At 38.1% G+C, this 24,610-nt stretch overlaps 1 protein-coding gene across 2 annotated transcripts in view; it reads left to right on the forward strand.

Moving 5' to 3' along the window:
* Positions 1 to 18,450, forward strand: part of LOC104598232 (C2 domain-containing protein / GRAM domain-containing protein) — a 115,759-nt gene extending 97,309 nt beyond the window's left edge. For both annotated transcript variants that reach the window (XM_010260175.3, XM_010260174.3), the window contains 3 exons: positions 8,344 to 8,407; positions 17,858 to 17,919; positions 18,070 to 18,450. In XM_010260175.3, coding sequence (XP_010258477.1) covers positions 8,344 to 8,407; positions 17,858 to 17,919; positions 18,070 to 18,186 — 243 coding nt within the window. In that variant the 3' untranslated portion in view covers positions 18,187 to 18,450. The remainder of the gene's footprint in view (positions 1 to 8,343; positions 8,408 to 17,857; positions 17,920 to 18,069) is intronic.
* Positions 18,451 to 24,610: the final 6,160 nt, after the last annotated feature.

The following is a 24,610-nucleotide window of genomic DNA, read 5'->3' on the forward strand; positions in this document are numbered from 1 at the left end:
GGAGCCATAGATAAACCCAATCCCCAACCAAGAACTCTAATTCCCGATGCTTCTTGTCATAGGCTAATTTTATTTGTTGTTGGGCTTGTTGTAAGTGGAATTTGAGGAGCTTGAGTGTACTGTCTCTTGCCTGTAATTGTGTCTCCACCTCGGCTACCAGCGAAGTGCCCGACTCATAAGGCAGGATGGAAGGAGGTCCGTAATACAACACCTTAAAGGGAGTTGTTCCAGCTGAAACCTGGAACGTGGTATTATACCAATAATCAGCCCAGGGTAGCCACTGGGCCCACTGTTTGGGCCTATCACCCACAAAACATTGCAAGTATGTCTCCAAGCAATGGTTGACGACTTCAAACTGCCCATCCGTCTGAGGACGGTAGCTGGTAGAATGCAACATCCGGACCCCTTGAGCAGTGAAGCATGCCTTCCAAAAAGCACTCATGAAGAGGGGATCCCAATCTATTAAAATTGACTGGTATCCCGTGGAGTTTGGCTACCTCCCGGATGTATGCTGTGGCCACTGTAATTGCTGAGTAGGGTCGGGAGAGGCTTATAAAGTGAGCATATTTACTCAGTCAGTCCACCATCACCAGCACTACTGATTTCCCATGGGACGTGGGTAACCCAGTTATAAAGTCCATAGTGACTTCTTCCCACACCCTCTCCGGAATGGGTAGAGGTTGCAGCAACCCGGATGGAGTTTGGGTGCTATATTTCTGCTACTGGCAGATAGTACATCGGGCCACAAACTCTTGCACCATCTGTTTCATGCCTTTCCAGTAATAGTGGGTTGCCAGGCGTTTATAGGTGCGGAGAGCTCCGAAGTGTCCCCCTTGGGCCGATTTATGGAAGAGTTGAAGAAGCTCTTGATGATATTTGGATTCTCCCGACACCACCATACGGCCCTTGTAGTAGAGAATCCCGTTCTGGACCGTGTATCCCGAGGCTTGTGCAGAATCCTCAAGGATCCGGGCCCGAATTTGGGTTAAATGGGGATCATCTTGGGCTTCTTGCTTCAATTGTGTAGATAGTGGATAATTCAGCCGTGACAATACCATCAAGTGAAAGTCATCAGCTTTGGAGAGTGCATCTGCCACAGCATTAGAGGTCCTAGGCGTGTATTCAATAGCAAAGTCGAACACCATTAACTTGTAGGCCCACTTATGTTGATCCGGGCCCAAAACTCACTGCTCCAACAGGTGCTTAATGCTGCAGTGGTCCGTCCTGGCAATAAACCTTCGGCCCAAAAGATATGCTCTCCATCTTTGAACTGCCAAAGCAATGGCCATGAGCTCCTTCTCATAAGTGGACTTAGCTTGAGCCTATAGAGAAAGAGCCTTGCTGAAGTAGGCCAAGGGCCGAACTTGCTGTATCAGAACTACACCGATTCCTTTACCTGAGGCGTCAGCCTCCACTCTAAACTCTGGATCAAAATTAGGGAGGGCCAGTGTCGGTGGAATGGTGGCGGCTTCTTTGAGTGCCTGAAAGGCTTCTTCAGCTTGTTGGTCCCACTCAAATGAGTGCTTCTTCAACAGTCGTGTGAGGGGAGCGGTAAGAACCCCATATCCTTTAATGAATCAGCGGTAGTAACCAGTCATCCCGAGGAACCCCCTGAGGGCCCGTGGAGAGATGGGTTGGGCCCATGAGACCATGCAATTAATCTTCTCTGGGTCTGTGTATACCTGTCCTCCAGAAATGGTATGCCCCAAGTAGATGATCTGGGTCTGTCCAAACGAGCACTTTGAGGGTTTGGCGAACAATTGTTGTTGTCGTAGTAGGATTTACACACACTGCAAGTGTTCCAAATGGGAGGCCCAACTTGAACTATAAACAAGTATATCATCGAAGAACACCAGGACAAATAGGCGCAGATAAGGCTTGAAAATTTCGTTCATGAGTCTCTGGAATGAAGGGGGGACATTGGTTAGCTCAAAGGGCATCACTAAGAACTCAAAATGCCCATCTGAGGTTCTGAACGCAGTTTTGTGGACGTCCTCAGGGTGGACCTGGATCTGATGGTATCCTGATCGTAGGTCCATCTTAGAGAAGTATGTAGCTTGGCCCAACTCATCAAATAGTTTTTCAATCAAAGTATGGGATATCTGTCCTTGACCATGATGCGGTTCAAGGCTCTATAGTCCACGTAGAATCTCCAACTTCCATCCTTCTTTCTTACCAGAATCACTTGGGAGGAAAAGGGGTTGCTGCTGGGCCAGATAAAACCTTTGTCTAACAGCTCTGTCACCATACGCTCCACCTTTACTCTTTGGTAATGGGGGTAGCGGTAGGGTCTGACGTTGGCGGGTGGGGCTTTGGGTTGGATAGGAATCCGGTGATCATGGGCTCGAGTGGGTGGTAATGAAGTAGGTTCTTGGAAGATGTCAGAGTAGGACTGAAGCAATAATTGGAGTTGTTGGGCTTGGCTTGGGGATGGGCTAGTGTTTCCTATGAGTGGAGTGGACCCAGTGGGTGCATGGAACCCATGCTCATCAGCAATGGAATAGAGTCTTGTTGACAGCTCTTGAGAACCACCTCCAAACTGTCAGCGGTTATGGGGTTGGGCCTTAATCCCTTTTAACATGTAGGAATTACCCTCATAATTAAACTGTATGGTCAAGTCAACCCAGTTACGCACTATAGGGCACAACAACTGTAGCCATTGTATGCCCAAGACAACATCTGCCCTGGTGAATTCTAACGGATGTAGATCCACCTTAAATTGTTACCCCTAAATCTTCAATTCCACTGACTTGCACCTACCATCACAAGAGATTTGGTGGCCATTGGCCACGCTAACTGCAAACGAAGAGACGGGTTCTATCATTAACCCAAGTTGTTTGGCTAGCCGGGGAGTAATAAAATTCAGAGAGCTTCCACTATCAATCAAGACAGCCACTCTCTTCCTTGAGATCAGCCCTTGTACTCGCATGGTCCTTGGGGCCTGGTAGCTAGCTAGGGCCTGAAGGGATATAACACAGTATTCTCTCCCCGGTATCACCTCCATCTGCTGAACCCCCGGATCACCAGTTTGGGTTTCATAATCATCCTCTCCTACTTGTAGAAGATATACCTGCTAGGCCTTGCATTTGTGGCCTGGAACGAATTTTTCGTTGCAATTATAGCAGAGGCCTTTCTCCCTACGGGCCTGCATTTTTGTCCAAGATAGTTTCTAGTGAGGGAGGGTCATAGCTCGAGTCTTTCTGTTAGGTAGAGCTGGTAAGGGAACTGGCTTGGGAGTAGTAGGGGTTGGAAGTAGAGGCCCAGGTTTTGAATCCGTCTTGGGATAGGGTCCTTTCTGAGTCAGGCCCGCCTGAGGTCCATTAGGCCTCCCTAATTTCTTAAGATGGTCCAGTCTTTCCTCTTGAAGTTTGGCCAATCCCACTGTTTCTATCAGGGTGGTTGGTTGTATGGTATTCACCTCTATGCAGATGTCTTCCCTTAAGCCCCCTATAAAGCATTCCACCAGTGCGGCCTCCGGCCAGTCGTGAACCCGAGTGGCCAACCATTCAAATTCATTCTGATACTCCCTCACTGTCCCTGTTTGCCTCACCTGGGAGAGTGACTCATTGAAATTTTCATAACCAGAAGGACCGAACCTCACACGTAAGGCTTCGGTAAGGTCTAACCAGGTGGTCTGAGGGTGGGTTTTACAGTACCATTGGTACCACATGATAGCTTCACCATCCATGTGTATGGCGTCAATGGAGACCCTCTGATCTGCCGAGGTCTCATGGAATTCAAAGTACCATTCAGCCCGATAAATCCAGGGAATGGGATCATCACCTAAGTACAGAGAAAAATCGATCTTGGCAGCCTTGACTGGAAATGCTCCTCCTCGCCTAACGCCGCTGCTGCTATATCCTTCAACCTCTGTGGATCTGGGAGCTGATGACATTCGTTCGAACTGGCCTACCAGTGCTGAGAGGGTCTCCTTGATTTCTCTCAGCTCATTGGTGGTCTGTCAAACTTCTCCTTCTAAGCGCTCAATCCTCTCTTCTGCAGACGAGGCCCTGGTGGTTGGCATCGTAGCAAGGCTCTGATACCAATTGATAAGTCCCGCTGCTATTCTATCACCGATGAGCTGGTTCGAGGGAGCTCACCCTCCTAAAATGGACCAGAGGTAGAAGACGAGAGAGAGAAGAAAGAGAGAGAGAGTGTGAGAGAGATAAAGGGAGAGGAAGAGAAATCTCAATGATTCGTCACTACCCTTCATGCATTCGTTCATTGGCCTATATTGTAAATGGCTAGCTAACCACCTGTAACCGATTCTGAGCATTTTCACAGTCTATGATTACTTTTCAATACGTGGGTGTCGGGTATATACGAACGTAATGGGTGGTGCCACCCGCGTGATTCGTGTGGTGTTCTGGACTGACGCATGGCCCGTTGGGTCTGACTTGCTTCGCCTGGGTCTTCTCCTCCACTGGGCTAACAATATGCATGTACCTAGGAGATTCTGGGTTGATGTTGTGTTGGTAGCTGCATTTCTTATCAAATTGTATGCCTACTTGTGTTCTCAAGTTCAAGGCCCCACACCAACTCTTGTTTCCTAAGCCCCCATTGTTTTCCATCCCGATTTGTACTTTAGGACATTGGTGTTTTGTTTAAGATTTGTCTCCGTCTCATGCTGAACTTGATCTACATTCTATTGTATTTTCTAGGATATCCCACCACTCAAAAGGGATATAAGTGTTAACCATTCTTTCTTGCTTCTCCTCAAGGGGAGAATAGTAGTTTTGAGGAGAAGTGAATTCTTATTCCCACCTCCACACCCCAATCTTCGATTCCCTTGCTTCGTGTCGTTCTCATTCTCTTGTCCATGCTCCAGTCTATCGTGTGTACTCTCTCTAGATTTCATTCTTGTCCTTTGGATCAGCATGTGTGACTAGATAAAGTGGAACTTGAGGCTACTCCCCTTGTACTGGCAGATTCTCAGGAGAAAAACCTGAAGAGTAGTGCATTTCCTTCAAAACTAGGTAATGCCGCTTCTTTCGATCCTACTCGTGACCTTGGTCTCCCTATAGTTGTTCGAAAAGGTATCCGTTCATGCACAACTAAGCATCCCATTAGTCATTTTACCACTTATAGCAACTTATCTCCTTATCATTCTTTTCTATCTTCCATCTCTACTGTATCTGTTCCTAAGTTTGTTGCAGAGGCCTTGATGCTCTTCATGAGAATGCTAGAGGAGCTTGATGCTCTTAAGTGGAAAAATGCAATGCTAGAGGAGCTTGATGCTCTTCATAAGAATTGCATGTGAGCTTGATGCTCTTAAGTGGAAAAGGTATCCGTTCATGCACAACTAAGCATCCCATTAGTCATTTTACCACTTATAGCAACTTATCTCCTTATAATTCTTTTCTATCTTCCATCTCTACTGTACCTGTTCCTAAGTTTGTTGCAGAGGCCTTGATGCTCTTCATGAGAATGCTAGAGGAGCTTGATGCTCTTAAGTGGAAAAATGCAATGCTAACGGAGCTTGATGCTCTTCATAAGAATTGCATGTGGGATTTGGTGGACCTTCCTAAGGGTAAAAAACCTGTGGGATGCAAGTGGGTGTTTGCTGTTAACTATTGTGTCGATGGCTCAATGGAAAGATATAAGACAAGGTTGGTGGCCAAGGGTTTCTCCCAAACATATGGAGTTGACTACACAGAAACTTTTGCTCTTGTTTTCAAAATGATCTCCATTTGTGTCCTCCTTTCCCTTGCTACAATATTTGATTGGGGATTGCACTAGTTAGATGTTAAAAAATGCTTTCCTAAATGGTGACCTTGAGAAGGAGATTTATATGTTCAACCTCCAAGTTTTACTTAAGAGGAAACAAAAGGCAAAGTTTGTCTTCTCAAGAAGTTGTTATACTGTCTAAAACAGCATCCAAGGGCCTGGTTTGGTAGATTTAATAATGAAGTCAAGCGGGTTTGTTTCAAACAGAGTCAGAGTGATCATACTTTGTTAAGAGAAAAGGGGATCAAGATTATCTGGCTGTTCTTTTAGTTTATGTGGATGGCATTGTCATTACGGGAAATTGGGAGTAAGAGATTCTTGGGGGCTCAGTTTGATGTCAAAGATCTAGGTCCTTTAACGTACTCTCTTGGAATTGAAGTTGCGAGATCAGACAAAGGGGCATCTTTATTTCTCAGAAGTACATCCTAGATCTTCTACAGGACATTGGTAAGCTTGGAGTCAAGCCTACAGATACTCCAATTGATAGTAACCATAAGCTTGGTGAAGAATGTAGTGAACCTCTCTCTGATGTAAGGCAGTTCGCTTATTGGGAGATTGTTGTATTTATCCATGACTAGGCCCGACATTGCTTATGCTGTTGGGGTGTTGAGCCAGTATATGCATGCCTCTAGGGCTACTCATCTTGCAACCAGAGAGCATGTTCTGAAGTACTTGAAAAGGTTTCCTTGTAAAAGTATCCTCTTTTCCAAGCATGGCCATTCAAAGGTAGAAGCCTTCACTAATGCTGATTGGGCCAGCGCAGTTGATGATAGGAGATCTACTATAGGTTATTGCACCTTCGTTTTTGGTAACTTAGAGAAGTAAAAAACAAACGGTGGTTGCTAGGTCAACTGCAGAAGCAGAATATAGGCCTTGGCACATGGAATTGCAGAAATTTTGTGGTTAAAGAATATGTTAAAGGAGTTGGGTGTTGAAGTTCACAGTCCAATGTCATTGTATTGTGACAACAAGGCAGCAATCAATATAGCCCACGATCCTGTGATGCATGAAAGAACAAAGCATATCGAAGTCATTAAACATTTCATTTGTGAGAATCTTGAAGCTCGTGAAATCTGGATTCCTTATGTAAATTCTATGGATAAGTTGGGTGACATCTTCACCAAGGGTGTTTTAGGTACCCAACATTTGGACATCTGTACCAAGTTGGGAATGATAGATATATACAGCCCAGCTTAAGGGGGAGTGTTGTTAGGACTGTTTTTTTTTTTTGATAAATGAATGGTAATTTATTCAGATATAATAAGATGATGCTACAAAAACAGATGCCCGAGGAGAGGCACGAGCTGCTACCTCTCCTTACCAACAGCAAAGTATTACATTGAGCTCAGAAAAAAAATTACAGAGCTGCCCAGAATAGACGTTCCCTTGATACCCCTTGCTTAGCTAACCCATCCGCTATGGCATTAGCTGTTCTACCCACCCACTGAGAATTAACAATCATGTTCCTTGAATACCACTTAACTTTTCTCATACTGTCCCTGTAGCACCAAATAATTGAATCTGGATTCTTTAACCATCCCACAACAACTTTGGAATCTCCTTCAATAAGCAAATTCTGAACTCCTAACTGATCTGCAATCTGAGTCTCCTATACCCACAGAGCCAGAGAATAAAGCTAAGATATTGCTGTCTTTATCTCTCAGCACCCCTCCTATTCCTGAAGGGCCTGGACTGTTATTAGTTTGTAATGGATCATTAGTGGGCCTATTTTATTTTCTTTTCTGTTAAGTTGTAATCAGGGGTATTCCTGTAATATCCCCATTATATTTGGGCACCCTAATATATAAGCCAAGTAGGGTGGTGCCGCTAATATCTTGCAAACTTTCTTCTCTTCTCTTCTCTCCTTCTTCTTTCATTCCAGAATGATAATGTATTAGTGACTAACTATTGAGGCCCTGTAGGTCAAGGTTATTCGATTAAGATGGAGCTGATGGCAGTGTTCCATCAGCTAAATCTAGGGAAGAGACTGAACTATACTGACATGATTGTGGTGGGTGATACACAAACTATCATTGGGTGGATAGAAAACTATACCCAACGACCTTGGTGCTACAGGCACGCTATGAGAATGGTAACATTTCTAGAAAGGAAGCTGAGACTGAGAGCCACTTTCTAATCATACAGAGAACAGTCAATGGTATGGCAGATGCCCTAGAAAGACAAGGAGCCAACAGGGATCAAATGTATTGGGGGTCTGCCATAAGAAGCAAGAGAACTTTGTGCAATAAAAAGTGGGTTTCATGGGGAATGGAGATTGTCTCCCTAATGTAACTTTGGGGCTACTTACACAATCTTTCTTGTAAGTACCTACATTTTTTCCATAAACCAATTTAATTATTCAAGTTATCCATCGAAAAAACATGTTGGCAATTTAAGCCTTTGGAAATTCATAAAATGGTGCTTACCATGCCTGCTTCTTGGATAAAATGTAAAGTCATGCTTAGGAGAGAATTTGTCTTTAATCTGATACAATAATATCTCATTATTTAGATAGCATGATGACATCTTCTCTGCAAGATAAATGATTCTTTACTTGGATTGTTTCTTTTCCCCTTCTAATATAAAAATGACTAGAAAATGTTATTCTTGTTTCAGGTCCACTGCAAGTGGTCCTTGCAGACCAACTCTGAAACCTCCTGTAATCTAGATATAAAAGTGGGTAAGCTTCTAATCCTTAACTTTCCCTTATTCTTTGTGCCTGGGTAAGCTTCTGATCCTTGGATTGTTTCTTTTAACTCCTCTGCTATCATTTGATGCTCTCTCAACTCCATGTGCTGGGGTGGTATCAATGAGTTTTGCTTGTTATGATCTTCTCTATCAACCAAAATTTCTAAAATGATTTTTCCATGTGTATCTTTGATTAGGTAATTTTGTTTTTGTTTATATTCTGTTAAATGGAACTCCTGCAGTCATTATCAGGAAAATACATTAGTGCCGGTGCCCAATGTTTTCAAAATTTTGATGGTATCATAATCATGGAGAAAGTTGAATTGAATCAAATCATGAATCATGTAGTAAATCATAAGATATTTTCTGTTTTTTATGAACTTGTGATTTTCTCAAAATCTAACTCTATATAGAGAAGTGAATTTACCCTATTTGTAATTCATATCTATCATGTATTCACCTAAAACAATACAATTTACCACTTTTACATTAGAAGCCTAAGATGATGTTATCAAGTTTGCTCTTGAAGTCAAATGTTGGACATAAAAATGTCTCTTTTAAATATATATGATGAAAAAAAAAACTCTATATGGTTTCTAAGGAGTCTTTAAATAACCTAAATAAATCATTTTCTATTAAGGGATTTAAAACAAGTCTCCCTTGACAAAACTTAGTGCCTGTTTGGGATGGCATTCATGTAGGGGCTTCTAACTTTACAGATGGGTCCCACCTGGAAAGCCCAAATTAGTGAAAGCACATCAATCAAAGCTTCATCCTTCCCAAATGAACCCTAAAATAAACAAAGAAATGACAAAGCAGAGAACTAATTTTTAATTGAATTGATTCAAATTGCATGTATCATACAAGTCATGAATCAAATCATAGGATTCAAATAAAATTCATCAAGACTTTTGCAAAAAAAAAAAGAAAAAAAGATTCAAATTGAAACCCTTGGGGTTCATAATTCAAATCATAAATTGGAATATCTCTGAAATCCAAATCAGATGGCTTATGAATTATTTTTCTATGGCAAGAAAAAAATTGTGAAACCATTTCTTATAAGCCTAAACAATAGGTGGACAAACTGATTTCGATGTAGAATCTCTTTTCATTTCCCCCACATTGATGACATGGAGCTATATGAATGTTGAAGACAAAAATTCTGATTTAATATATTCTTTCAGAGTTTGTGTATAATCCAATCTTTTCATGTGGCTGCATTGATGATGGCTTAAGCTCAAGGTTTGGCATTGGGTGGTCTAGAAAAAGGGGGGATATGGGTCTGTCTAGGATATATTTTGTCTTTAGGTTAGTAGGGAACAATATATCCTATATATGTGTCTGGACTCCAAAGACGCATGTTAAAATCACTGTTCAAACAACCAGATAAGGCATCGAACTGGAGAAGGGAGAGGCTCACGGATCAGAGGTTCAGACTGGGTTGAGCGGAGGTCAAAGCGTGATGATGTGGCATATATGTATATATACTATGGGTCATATAAATACTATATATAATATATTCTACAAGTTTTTATATACTAAAATATGGTGGATGAATGGAAAATTTCTTAATTTTTAAAGAAAATTACTAGGGTTCAAGTCTCTTAATTTACATTTTCTTTAAAATATGTGTAATAAAGCAATATTTACAATAAAGAGTCATTAAATAACACAAGTAAAGAGGTGGATTAGTGGTAATTAAGCAATATATGAAAATAAGAGGTCATGGGTTCAAGTCTTGTCAAACACGTTGTAAAATTTCAATTATTTAATGGCCTGAACGATTTCATAAAACCGGGATTGGTTCACCTTTTTCTGGTTAAAGTGGCTGATCAGCTGGTTTTCACCATTTTTTTAACAAATGGCATTATTGGGGTGTGACCTACCGGCTAAGGCCCTAGGTTACAGTTTAACTGGTCCAACCAACTAGTCCAGTCCGGTTTCCTAAACACTAGTTAAAATGACTGAAATACCCTTACTGTCCAAAATATAGAAATACATTAAAAGCTTGGAAATTCAAGCATTGACTCTTTGGATCCTGCATCAGAGAGTCATATTGAGGAACAACTTAAAAGGGTTTATAGGCCCATATTGTTACTGATTATAGCTTGGCCTTTTAATTTTGTACATTTCTTTTTGTTCTTTTAATAACAGTTTTTTTTTTGTTATCTATCAAAAAAATTGCATATCTATGAGTTATTATTTTTCTTTGTTGCTAATTTCCCTTGACCATTGTTCTAGCATCAATTAAAAATACCTTACTCCATGGTGATATGCATGAAGAGGTATATTTAGAGAAACTTCATGGTTTTGTTACTAACAGGAAGGAGAAAAGGGTGTGTAGACTATAAATGTTGCATATGGTCTGAAATAAATGTCCAAGGCCTGGTTTGGTTGCTTTAGTAGGGTAGTAAGGAACTGGCTTGAAGCAGTGTAGGGTTGGTCACTTTGTCTTTAGTTGGGATACAATGTGTTAAGACAAAGATCGGTGGTGAGCCAAGATCCATGTATGAGAATAGCCAGCCCACGTATCAGGTTTACAACAGAAGAAAGACACGTCAGCAAGCAATTTGACCAAGCGGGTGTGTCGTTAGAACAATGTAACAAACTTATAACAATTTTTAACAGTTTACCTGAGCAATAAATACTAGAAGAAGGAAGAAGAAAGGGGACTGGATTCATTCAAATATCCCTCTCTCTCTCTCTCATACCTCCGGAGGTTGGTTCCCTCAGACGAACCTCGAGTTAGGCAGCACCTAACAGTTTGGTATCAGAGCCAGATGCCCAACACCAGAGCTACGTCAATGGAGGCATACGTTGATTAGGTGGAGGTTGAGCTTCATCAAGTCTCCAGTAATGTGCGAGAAATCAAGGACAACATGGCTGCTATCTTGCCTAGATTGGAACGGAACCAACCTTTCGAAGACAAAGAAATCGACCAAGAAGGGGGTAACCAAGGAAGTAGTCGAAGAGGCAATTTGGCATTGGAAAGGAATACAAAGTAATATTTCTGATCTTCTCTAGGGGAGACCCAATCCCTTGGATATACAAGGGGAAAGATTCTATGAGTATAATGAAATCTCTAGTCCAGATAGAGTGTCGTTGGTGGCAATACATTTGGAAGGATCGCCAGTTGTACCTCCAAGGGCACCCTCGTCTCTTGTGATTAGATTTCACTGATGCCCTATGTGTTCGATTTGTGGCTTTAGGCTATGAAGATTTTTGATGAGATCCTCACGAAGATAAAAACAAGTAGGAATTGTCCGCAATTATCAATTAGAGTTTGAATGGCTTGAAATAAGGGTACAGGGGTGGCCAGAAAAGGCACTAGTAGGGGTGTTTGTGGGAGGACTCCGAGAGGAGACATAGTTGGAGATCAAGGCAATGCGGACCTCCACTGTTATGGATGCAGTAGCCCTTACCTATATCCAAGAAGAGAAGATAACTTGGGCAAGGCATGTGAATAGCCCATGGTAGCAAATGAACAAGCCTTTCATTGTTGTATGGCCAGATGGGCAAGCATCCAACAAAGAAGAAAGCATCTTGGGCAAACCACCAAGTAACTTAGGCCCAAGCCCTGTTATTCCATTCACGGGCTGAGATGCAAAACTGCAGAGGAAAAGATCTTTGCTACAACTGCAAAGAGAGGTTCCGTTCCAGCCACAAATGCAAGTCTCAACAGGCTTTTATCCTCCAGGTCGATGAGGAAGGAGGTGGGATGCTACAAGAGGACAGATCGGCAACACAAGAAGAACAAAGTTGGATACAACCTGAAATTTCATTGCAGGCCTTAGTTGGCCTTTCTTTGCCTCAAATTATGAGGGTGTCAGGTCTTGTTTGTGTAAAGAGACTGGGCCGAATGGGCCCTAACAGCCTTTCGTGTGATATCCTTTATTTTATCTTTTATTTTATGTTGATGGGCCTCACTTAATGGGCCTGTTATTTGTTCTTATTTTATTTTCTTTATGTAACTGCCAAGCTGGCCGCCCACTTAAGGGTATACTTGTCATCATCAATTTTTCAGAGATTAATAAAAATAGGGTTAGAGGAGAAGGGTGATTGATTCGACTTCTTCTTCTCTTACCTCTTCTCTCCGCCATCTTCCTCTCTTATACAGTTATTCAGATCTGTTCCATTCTGCTAATCACTAAGTTTAATCTTGATATTAGAGGACTGATTTACATCTGTTTGGAGACGCCACATGTAATTTCCCATTGACAGTGGTAGCGCACTCTAAACATCGTGACTACAGTGCTGGTTAGACCATTGAGATTACCAGTTTAGTGTACCGCCACATTCAAGGTCCATGTAGCAAATGGGACCTCACTACAATGTGATGGGATCTGCACCAGGATTGGGTTGCATATCCAAGATCAGCAGTTTGTTGTTGATCTATACCCACTGGAGCTAAGTGGAGCTGGTATTGTTTTGGGAATTCAACGGTTGCAACGACTCAGGCCAGTTCTATGCAATTGGGCTTGCTTGTCTATGGATTTTATGGTAGGGGGAACAAAGGTACATTTGCAAGGGCATCCAGCTAGCATGTCTTGCCCAATGAATTTAGCATCTATGTTGAAAGAGGCACAGGACCCAAGTTAGCCAATTATTTGGGGATTAAATCAAGCAGGTCTTATCCAAGGCCCATGATACAGTGGATCAAACAGATTATAAGCAGTAGCTAAGTGATCTTCTCCAGTAGTATGCCATAATTTTCAAGGAGCCAACCAATCTGCCCCCAATAAGGAGTCATGATCACAGAATTCCTCTAGTGCCGGATGTGCTTCCAACCAATGTAAGGCCCTACCGTTACCCCTATATTCAAAAACAAAAGACTGAAAAACAGGTTCAAGAATTGTTGGATATAAAAATTTTCTTCACCCCAGTCATAGCCCATTCTCTTCCATTCTTCCCCTGTCCTTGTCAAGATGAAAGATGGCCATTATGAAAGTGACATACCAAATTAGCATTCATGAAATTGACATACCAAAAACAGCTTTCTGGACTCATGATGGCCATTATGAATTCCGGGTTATGCCATTTGGCCTCACTAATGCCCCAACAACTTTTCAGGCCTTAACGAATGACTTGTTCAGGCCCCATCTACGTCGTTTTATACTAGTCTTTTTTTTTTGACATTTTAGTGTACAGTCCAACATCTAGTGGATTTGCAGATTACTCTAGATATTCTCTTTTAAAATCAGTTTTATGCCAAAGAATCGAAATGTTCTTTTGGGCAAACCCATGTACTCTATTTGGGCCATGTAGTGGAAGACAGAATGGTATTAGCAGATCCAGACAAAGTATCTACTATTCGACAGTGGCCAGCTCCAAGTAACATCAAGGAGCTCCGGGCTTTCCTAGGACTGACGGGTTACTACTGTCATTTCATTAAAAACTATGGTTTAATCGCAGCCCCACTGACAGCTCTACTGAAGGACTCCTTTCTTTGGACTGACAAGGCCCAGGCCGCATTTGAAGCCTTAAGAGCATTTGTGTCATCCCCACCAACCTTGACTTTACCTGATTTCAACAAGCCCTTTGTGGTCGAGTATGACACTTTGGGCGGGACAGTGTTGATGCGAGGACAGCCCCTTGCTTTCTTTAGCAAGGCCTTGTCTCCCACTCAAGACTACTCTTCCGTCTACAACCGGGAATTGATGGTGGTAGTGTTATCTGTTCAGCATTGGCATTCTTACTTATTGGGCCATAAGTTCGTGATCAGGACTGACCACCAAAGCTTGAAGTTCCTTTTGGAACAACATGTCCTCTCTCAGGACCAGCAGCATTGGGTTTCAAAGCTAATGGGCTTCAACTACGCTATTGAATATCAACCAGGCGCAACAAATCAGGTCACAAATGCTCTGTCACATCAGCCCAAACCAGTATTTGCTATCTGTTAGTGAAGGGGTATTTCCATAGATCCAATGGAAGTCCTCCGAAGTTGAGCAAACACCTCCTCTAAGGATGGAAGGGCTGATCCTCCTAGTATCTGGGCTCGTACTGGTTCATACTCGGATTTCAGCCCCACCAGAAACCGAGTCACATCAAGCTGCTCCCTCTGTTGTTGTTGAATCTTGACATCAGGAGTGAGAGGGTGATAGACATTCAACTCATTACGGATGTTTCTCATACTGGCATAGTACTCCTCAAGACTTTGATTGCCCTGTTGCAGATTGAAGTATTCCTGATACAGTTGATATACCCTGGTTGTATTGTCCTGACCAGAATACAATTTCTTAGCATGATCCCACACCTCTTTGGCCGTGTCAAGAAACATGAAGTTCACACTAATTCTGGGTTCCATACTGTTCCATAACCACGTGATGATTTGTGCATCTTCTTGTTCCCAGTCTTCGTATTCATGAGAAGTAGTGGAGGGTTTCTCCTCTCTTATGTGCTTCACCTTCTTCTTTGCCTTCAGAAAAACCTCTACAGACTTAGCCCAAGGGACATAATTCTCCCCATTCAGTTTAATGGAGGTCATTTGGACATTCAGGTAGTCCGTAGATATCATCACATTAGGTTTACTATCACTGTTATCTCCTATTGCTGAATTCTTTTATCACTGAATTCTGCACACTACACACTGTACACGGACACTTCACCGAATTCTGCACACTGATTTCAACAATAATAAGTGCTGAAAGTTGCACTTGCAACACCACAGATCCTACTCTACAACTACCTGAAGTTTCACCACTATGTGAACACCACTGCCCTTCGAATCACACACAAACCAGCATAAACCCTAGCATAAACCCTAGCACACTACAACCTGAAACCCCTCCATACGATCTGTACCATACCTCTTATGCGCTTCATAAGAGAAATTATACATAAAAGAAACTCCTTACCTCATCGCCTGAAGGACAACCACACGAAGAAAGAAAACACCCACTGCACCACACGTACCAGCCCTACATTAATTAGGGGAGGGCTGAGAAAACACAGCAACCGACCACACTTGATACAACTGGAGGCATAGACACCTCCAAGGGAAGAGGGCGATCACTCCTTTTCAGCCCTTTTTCCAATCTCCAATCGACGGCTGAGAAATCAAAGAAAAACCTAGGTCGAATGCGCAGAAGACAGAATTCTAGGCAAGTCCAATTTGTTTAATTTGGCTCTGATACCATGTTAAAGTTCAGCCTGCCGTAGAAGTCTGTTTGTCTGTTACCAGTCAAGTAAAGCAAGCAAGCAAGAAGAAGGAAGAAAGAGGAAGAAAGAGAGAAAAGGTCTGGTTCAAAATTAGGAAAAAATCGAACCCTACTTTCAGCCAGACCTGTTATTATATTATTAATGTGATAGGAAAAGACATCAGTGCCCTTATTTAAGTAAGAGGCACTTGAACTAACATAATAAAACAACTCAGCAATCTCACAGGTACAAAGACCGAAATACCCCTCCACTAACACTAGCCTACTTCAGTTGCACAGGTTCCAGCAACCCACTACAGTGTTGTGGTACCAATTACGAGATGAGGCGGCCAATAGTAAGGAACTTCAGTTAATCAAGGAGCAATTACTTCGGAACCCAGATTCCAAACCTGGATGTTCAGTCTGTTCTGTACTATAAAGGTATAGTGCTGTTGCCTAATGCCAACGGATTCAGCCCTCTTGGGCCCATCACTGGATTACTTTCATGCGACACCTTTGGGCGGCTATTCAGGAGTTCTGCACACATATAAGTGGGTGTCTTCGCAATTTTATTGGAGGGGTATGCTAAATTCCATAAGTAAATACATCTCCATGTGTCATGTTTGTCAACAGTGTGCCTGCTGTATCTTAGCACTGTATGGAGGTGTTCCCTCAACACCTCTCTAGGTTATATTGCTTTTTCCTTTATAATAAATTTCCATTTTACTTGTCAAAAAAAAAAGTGTCAGCAGTGCAAGTATGAGGTGTTCCTTCAACACGTCTCTTTCTCTCTCTCTCTCTCCTCTCTCTCAGTTGGTTCCCTCAAACGAATCCAGAGTTAGGCAGCACCTAACACAATGGATAGGAAGTCCATGTCAGTGGTCTATGTTTGAAGATATCATTATTACAAGGAGTGAGTCTCATATGGGATAGAGAGGCTTAAGCAATTCCTATAATACCATCTTTGCATGCACATGCATCAAACTATGTCTTAAATATATTTGAAGAGGATAGTTTGTTGAGTACCATGCCAACAGTCTCCCAAGGATCCCCAAGTTGAGTAATAATTAGGATAAGCTCTGTGATGATCCTAGAAGATATAGAAGACTTGTTGGCAAACTAAATTATCTGGTAATTACGAAACCATGTATCTTGTTTGTAGTGAGTGTAGTAAACTAGTTTATGCGAAGCCCTTAGGTTCAATATTACTAGGTTGTGATCAGGATAATCCAATAAGGGTACTCCTGGACAATGCTTATTGTACAAGGCAAATGGTCACCTAGTAGTTGAGGGTTAGAAAGATGCATACTGCATTGGGTATATCACTGAAAGGATATCTACTACAGCCTACAGGATATATTTCCTTCGTTAGAGGGAATTTTGTTATGTGAAAAAACAAGAAGCAAGATGTGGTTGTTAGTAGTGTTGATTTAGCTCTAACATCTCCTTGAATAAATTAAGTATCTTGTTTCCAACACATCTAAAGTTGTATTGTGACAATTAGGATGTTATTCACATTGATTCCAACCCAATCAATCGTAAAAGAACAAGCATATAGTAGTTAACCGTCACATTGTGAGGGAAAAGCTACTTGATAAGCTATTTCTACTACCTTTTTTAGGTCTGAAAGTCAATGGGTAGGATGTATTTAGAACTCTGAACCGGGTAAGATTGAATCACATTCAAGCTGGGGCTGTATGATATTCGTGTTCCAGATTGAGGGAGAGTGTTGAAAGATGTGAGACCAGGTGCAGTTTGATCTCTTTACTTTTACATTATAAGAGTAGCTTAAATTCTGTCCCACTTCATTAAGGGCAAAGTAGTTTTTTTTCTATGCATTTAAACATATAAATAGTGAATCAGTCAACTGGCAGGAAGTTCATTCCATTCTCTTGAACCACTTTTCTATCTCTCACCTTCTTTTCTTCTCCTCTCCTTGGTATATATATATATAAGCTGTGTTTGTTGTGTTTTTCTTTTGTTATCGCCTTATTCACCAGAGTAGGAAGGTCTAATGTATTTGAAATCTTAATAAAATGCTTTTTGATATTGTTGCACATTTTTCAGCCAACAATAACAATAATAATAGAAATGGGCCATTACCTAATGGTGGTCCTGGCTGTCTGGGGTGTTGGGAGGGGTAGACTGGATAAGGACCTAACCTTTGGATTTTTTTTTTTGTTGTTTTTGCTGTATAAAGTGGTTGTTCTCAGACTCAAGCCACGGTTTTTCATGCTTTTGGTAAAAAGAAACACATCAAATCCTCAAGCTATATCATTTAATGGGATATTTCTCTATCTTTACAGGTGCACATTTCAAAAAATGGTGTGTGATGCAATCCAAGATTAAAGCAGGAGCTATCAATGAGGTCTGTACATGTCTGGCAAAACTGTAACTTTCTGATTTTGATTTTATGGACTTTAAATGCTCTACATCACAGATCTCAGATTTTGACATCTATTTTCCCTGAAGATGAAGTGATTATGCACGTCTGAAAGTTCATTACTTTATATTGCAGTATAAGAAAGAAGTGGAGTTGATGTTGGATTTAGCCCGTTCATATCTCAAGTCAAAGACTGCCGGTATTGAAATCAATGAAGTGGTGATTCCTCCCTCCATATCACAAGACAGGTGATATTGCCAATATCAAATTAGCGGGTGTATGTTGGCCCAACAGATATCCCTGTAATTCTTTTCTTGTATCAGTATTACAATCTGATTTGTTGTCCCAAAACAATGCTTGTTTTTGGTTTTGTACATCTTATGTATCGCTGCCCTGTATTCTTGGAAAAGAACCAGTGGCGTGTTACCCTTGTAATACTCCTGTGTGTAATGCCAATGGGAGTTTTCTGCAACATGATACATGGACAAAGGTGAAAGTTTGTTTCATATTTTAGCAGTAGGGTGCTTTGTGAAATGCATTTATCACTGAACCATTTGATCATGGCACAGATAACTTAGAGCTTATATTGTATGTGTTTAAAGGATGGATTTACTGATTTAGCTTTGGAGGCCTTATTAATTAAACTTTCTTTGGGGATCACCCAATGGTTGAACTGTTGAAATAGTAAATATTACGCCTGTAAAACAACAAACTTTTATTATGGTGTTCTTGTATCAACAAGAATATGCAGATTGATTAGATAATTAGGAATATTTAGTTGGCTTTATGTTGGTTGGGGTTGTGTCAAGTTCAAAATATCGGAAATGCAAAGAGTATATGAAAAGCAATTTTAAGATACACTTTGGATATGGTGAAAAATTGTGTATATCTGTGCAAAAATAATTATTATGTATAAAATTTATTTTTGTTTAATGAATATATGATATCACAAATGTGCCCAAATGATTTCTACAAAATTTATTTATTTTTGTAACATTTTTGTGTTTTTATCTTTGTTTAAGTTTTATTATTTATGACATCAAAGGTTGACACATTTGGCCTAAAAGGTTGAACTATTGACCTACCACAAAACATGAGAACAACTTCACTTTTAGATTAGTTTTGAATTTTGTATTTTGTTACCATCATCAATAAAAACAATTATTTCTTATCACACTTTTTTCTTTAATATGATTAATAAAATATTATCATCAATAAAATATTAGAGGTGTGCCTAAATTTTTCTACATTGGTTTTGTTTGATATGGTGAATATATAATATTTGAGATGTACCCAATTGTTTTCTACAATTTTTTTTATTCATTTTTCATAATATTTTTTGTTTTTTATATTTTTTCATACTTTTTATTTTTTAATTATACTATCAAAGGGCTTGCAAATTTGATCAAAAAGGTTAAATTGTCAACCCTCCACCCAATTGGGTTATTTTATATTTTGTGTTTCATTTCCATCAATTGTAAAAACAATTCCCATTTATTACACTTGTTTTTATTTAATATTAGTATAAAATATTGGTGAACTTTTGTATTTTTATTTTGTCTTTATTTAAAAAAAAATATTATTTAATTCTGACATTAATGGTTGACACATTTGACCCAAAAGTTTGGACTTTTGACCTACCACCAAATGCGAGAACAATTTCATTTTTGGGCTAGTTTTAGATTTTGTATTTCATTTTTCACATCAATAAAAACAATTATTGTTTATCATGCATATATTTCTTTAATGTGATTAATATAAAATATTAGAAATATGATCATTTTTTTCAATTTCTTATTCTTAAATATTTTTAGTATTTATTTTCATTTTAAAAGTTTTATTATTTTTACCTATGATATCATCGGTTCACCCATTTTACTTAGATGGTTGAATTACTTACCTGCCACCAAGATAGAAGAATGTGCCATTTTTGGCTTTAAACATGGATTTTATATTGCTAAAAGTATTAGAAATAGTTCTAGAAAAAAAATTAAAATTTATTAGTGAGAAAAAATAACTTAAATATAGGACTTAATGATAGAGAATGGAATTAATACCTTAAATATAAGAGTTAATGAGAAGGAATTGAATGAAGTAAATTATAGTTCAAATCACATTTTTTCCCTTATTTGTATATAGGTATGTATTTCGATGTACCTCCATGCAAAGTTCTAAATATCGATATAGGCCGATTTGTCGGTAGGTTCTTGTGTTTTATTTATATTTCCGTGTTTTAATTATTTTTTTTTCAAAATCGGTTCAAAGGGGTCGATTTAAGTCCCAGCTACCTTTTGAATCATGGTCTGACCCAATACACCCCTGGTAGGGGCGTGTCGGTACAAAACCACTATTATATGTAGTCCTAAACTCCTCGGTCAAAGGATCAAAAGTCAATTTGAACAACTAATGAGATGCATTTTCTTAATAAGCTAAATAATATCTTCTCCTAAACTACCTCATCCACTTTCTCCAAAATTATCTCTAGTTACTATTTATCTCATAAATTATCTCTAATTCCTATTTATCCTTTCTCCTACTTTTTATCTATATCTATCTAAAGATAAATTGGATTAAAAAATTTAAGAATCATTTAAATATTCTAACAAAATTATATAATAACTTTAAAATATTTATTAAAAACACAAAAAACTATTTTTATATTTTTATAAAATAGATCACGAAATTTTGTACTAACAATTTAAATTATATTTTTCTGGATTATCAATTTAAATATTTTTTAAATAATTAATAATATGTAATAGCTATAAATAAATAACAAAAAAAATTTAAATATTTTATAGATTATTTAAATATTTAAATAACTAAATATTTATCATAACTATATTTTCAATAGTTAAAATAACGAAATTATGTAATAAATTTAAAAAAGATCTTCAACATGGAAAAATAATTATAACATAATATTGAAATTAATAATAATTTAATATATTACAAAACTAATAATGAAATTACGTAATAATAGTATAAATTATGATTTTATGGATAACTAAATTCAATAAATAATTAATATTTTAAAATTTAAATATTTTGCATACTACTTAAGAGTTTAAATAACTAGATTTTAAATAGTTAAAATAAAGAAGTCATGTAATAAATTTAAAAAAATAATATTGAAATTAATAATAATTTAAAATTTTACATAATATTGTAAATAACTAATTTCACTTATATCAAGTAATAATTTGAGAAAATAACTTTCAAAAATTTAATATTTAATTAATAATAATTTTTAACTCTTAATCTGTATTTATTATATATACTAAAATTAATATTTATTGTATTTCAGTAATTATTTATTATTTTTTGTCATAAATGTGTTTTCAATGATTATGTATAAATTTATTTTGTTTTGTTATTTAATAGAAAAAATTTCAATATTTATTGGAGATTAAACTACTATTATTGAAATTTTTAAATTTAATTTATTATATCTTTGTTATAACTTATTGATTAATATTTATTAAAGATTAAACTATTATTTGAGATTATACTATTTATTGACTAAGTTAATATATTTTTAGTACTTATTGTATTTTTTCATTATCAATATATTTTCAATAATTGTGTATTTTCACTATAAATTTTCAATAATTATCGGAGATTAAACTATTGTGATTTATTAGAGATGAGACTATTAATTTAGCTGAAATTATGAATGTTCATGAGTTGGTCCGGTTCGGTCGTAGGCTATTTGGCCAACCAAATTGACCTGGTCAAGTTGGGGAGTTGGTCAGCTGAAATCAACTGATCTTTTGTGAAAATCAACCCACTCAAGTTGTCGGTTTGGGTCAATTTTTTGGTTTGGTCAGTCGGTTTAAAAGATTTAAACTTAAAATTTTAATTTAATTCTAAAAATTATAGTGCAACTATTAAAAAATTAGATTTATGATATAAAACATTTTAGACTAAGAAATATGGGAAATTTCCCAATTTTCCATATTAAAAATTATATTTAAAATATAAATATTAATATATATCCATGGTTAGGTCATTCGATTTTGGTTGGTTTACAAATGGCCAAAGCGAAACTGATCCAACTTGGTCAAATTGAGAAATTTTTTTACAAAGCTGACTTAAAATAATAGAAAACCGACCAACTCGGGTCGAGTTGATTGAGTTGGTCAATTTCATCAGTTTGATGAATAAACCTAATTGAAATTAATTATTGTTATTTTTGTATTATAAAAAAAATATTAAAAGTAGTATATAAAATATGAATAATTATTAATTATTTAAAAAGTTGAAAGTATAAAACAATTGTATACTCTTATGTGTTTCTATTAGGCTAAATTTGGATGCGATGTAAATCAAGAACTTGGCTTTTATATGCGTTTGGAAAGAGGGCGTGATTATTATCGATGTAAAACTACACTCCAGTTCAGTTTTGCGTGTGTTTGGATGGAGTGTAGTTTTACGTCGATAATAGATATAAACCTCATCACCTCTAAAGTTTTACACCAATAATCGATGTAAAAACTGCATTGATTTTATCGATATAAAACTTTACACTCTTCCACCCATCACTATTTAAAAAAAAAAAACAGCGGTCACTTTCTAGTTTAGTGTAAACATCATCAGTGTACTTTTACACTAATTCCAAACGTAGCCTTAAGGTCATCACTGGAACACACCTTATAGTTTTACATATTTACTTAAACCTACATTATAGTTTTCATTTTACTAAAACATCCCATATATTTTACAACTTATTTACTTAATCATCCTTTCATTAAGGATTGTTTGTTTTACCATTAAGCCCATATTTTTTTATTCCAAAAATACCCTTAACACTTTTTGTACAGAAAACAAAATTGACCAAATATAGCCAATAGAATGGTTGCTCGTGTCTTATTAAGGGAAAAAATGATATTTTATTTTTATTTTCTTTTGATTAAATTTATTTAAATGAACATTAGGGTCAACACTATCATTTTTCACTGTCATCTAATGAAAGATTGATTAAATCCATTGCAAATTATAAGTGGTGTTTCAGTAAAATGCTAACTATAGGGTAGATTTTGTTAAATCCAAAGGGTATTTTAGTAAATGACCCTTTCTACTATTTGGCTTTCACTTAATAAATCCCGTGCATCACATGGGTCTCCGCTAGTACATATATATTAATAGGATTAGGATGCTCTCTCCGTGTAGGAAATGGGAGTAGATTCCCATGTGAGAGCAACCCATTTCCTAATTGTTAGATAATTATCTAATTATATTGTTATATAATTATATAATTATATAAATATATAATAGTTACTATAAAAATTGTTAATCCCATTTCCTATTAATTATATAAATATTGTTTATATAATTATCTAATTATATAAATATATAATAGTTATTATATCAAACTGTTCAAACCGTTCAAACAGTTTTGTTAGAACAGCCGACCGTTGGACCCGGTAACCGGACCCCTAACCGTTTTGGTCTCCGAGTCGGTTTTAAAAACCATGATGTTATGTCATTTGAGTGTGTGACTCATACGACCCGAAAATGGAACCATTCTAGCCATTGGTTTTTGGGTTGACGGTTCGACCATCTGGTTTGAATGGTCGGACCATTCAACCCGATAACTAGACCCCTGACCGGTTCGGTCTCTGGGTTGGTTTTAAAAACCATGATGTTATGTCATTCGAGCGTGTGACTCATACGACCCGAAAATGGAACCATTTTAGCCACATTTTCGGGTCAACGGTTCGACTGTTCGATTCAAACGGTTGGACCCCCGATTGGTTCAGTCTCGGGTCGGTTTTAAAACCATGATGCTATGTCATTCAAGCGTGTGACTCATACAACTCAAAAATGGAACCATTTTGGCCACTGGTTTTCGGGTCGATGATTCGATTGTCTGGTTCAAACGGACGGCCCATTCTGACAACAAAAGTTAAAAAATGAAAAACGGCCAAAAGCCATTGAACGGGTCAACAGGTTGATGGTTCGACCACTCGGGTCAATGGGTCATTGATCGATTCAATGGTTTTTGGCTAGGGACCGGGATTGGGGTAAAACGGAACTAGTTGCCTAAACAGTTCCCAATTAAAAAAATAAAAAAAAGGACAACCCGTTCTAACAACAAAAATTACAGGCAAAAAATTGAGTGGAAGAGGTCAATTAAGCAATACCATATGTGTTATGCCATTCGAGCGTGTGACTATGACCTGAAAACATAACCGTTCTGGCCACCAGTTTTTGGGTCGACGGTTCTACTGTTCGGTTCGAATGGATGGCCCATTTTGGCAACAAAAGTTAAAAAATAAAAAATGGCCAAAAACCATTTAACGGGTCAATGGTTCGACTACCTAGGTCAATGGGTCGTTGACCGATTCAACAATTTTTGGCCAAGGACTGAGATTAGAATAAAACGGAAATGGTTGCCTGGATGGTTCCCAATTAAAAAAATAAAAAAACAACAAAAAACCATTTTACAGGTCAACGGGTCGACGATTCGACCGCTCGAGTCAATGGGTCATTAATCGATTCAACAGTTTTTAGCCAGGGACCAGGCCAATCGATTCAACAGTTTTATACAAAAGTTCTTTTATAAAAGTGCTTTTGTAAAAACCCTTTTATGAAAATACTTTTACAAAAGTGCTTTTCAATGCCAAAAGTGTATGTTTTGTAATTTTTATATGTTATTTTTTTAATATAATTT

The sequence above is a fragment of the Nelumbo nucifera genome, chromosome 7, assembly GCF_055504915.1.
Source record: "Nelumbo nucifera cultivar China Antique chromosome 7, China Antique-T2T, whole genome shotgun sequence".
In the NCBI taxonomy this organism is placed as follows: Eukaryota; Viridiplantae; Streptophyta; class Magnoliopsida; order Proteales; family Nelumbonaceae; genus Nelumbo; species Nelumbo nucifera.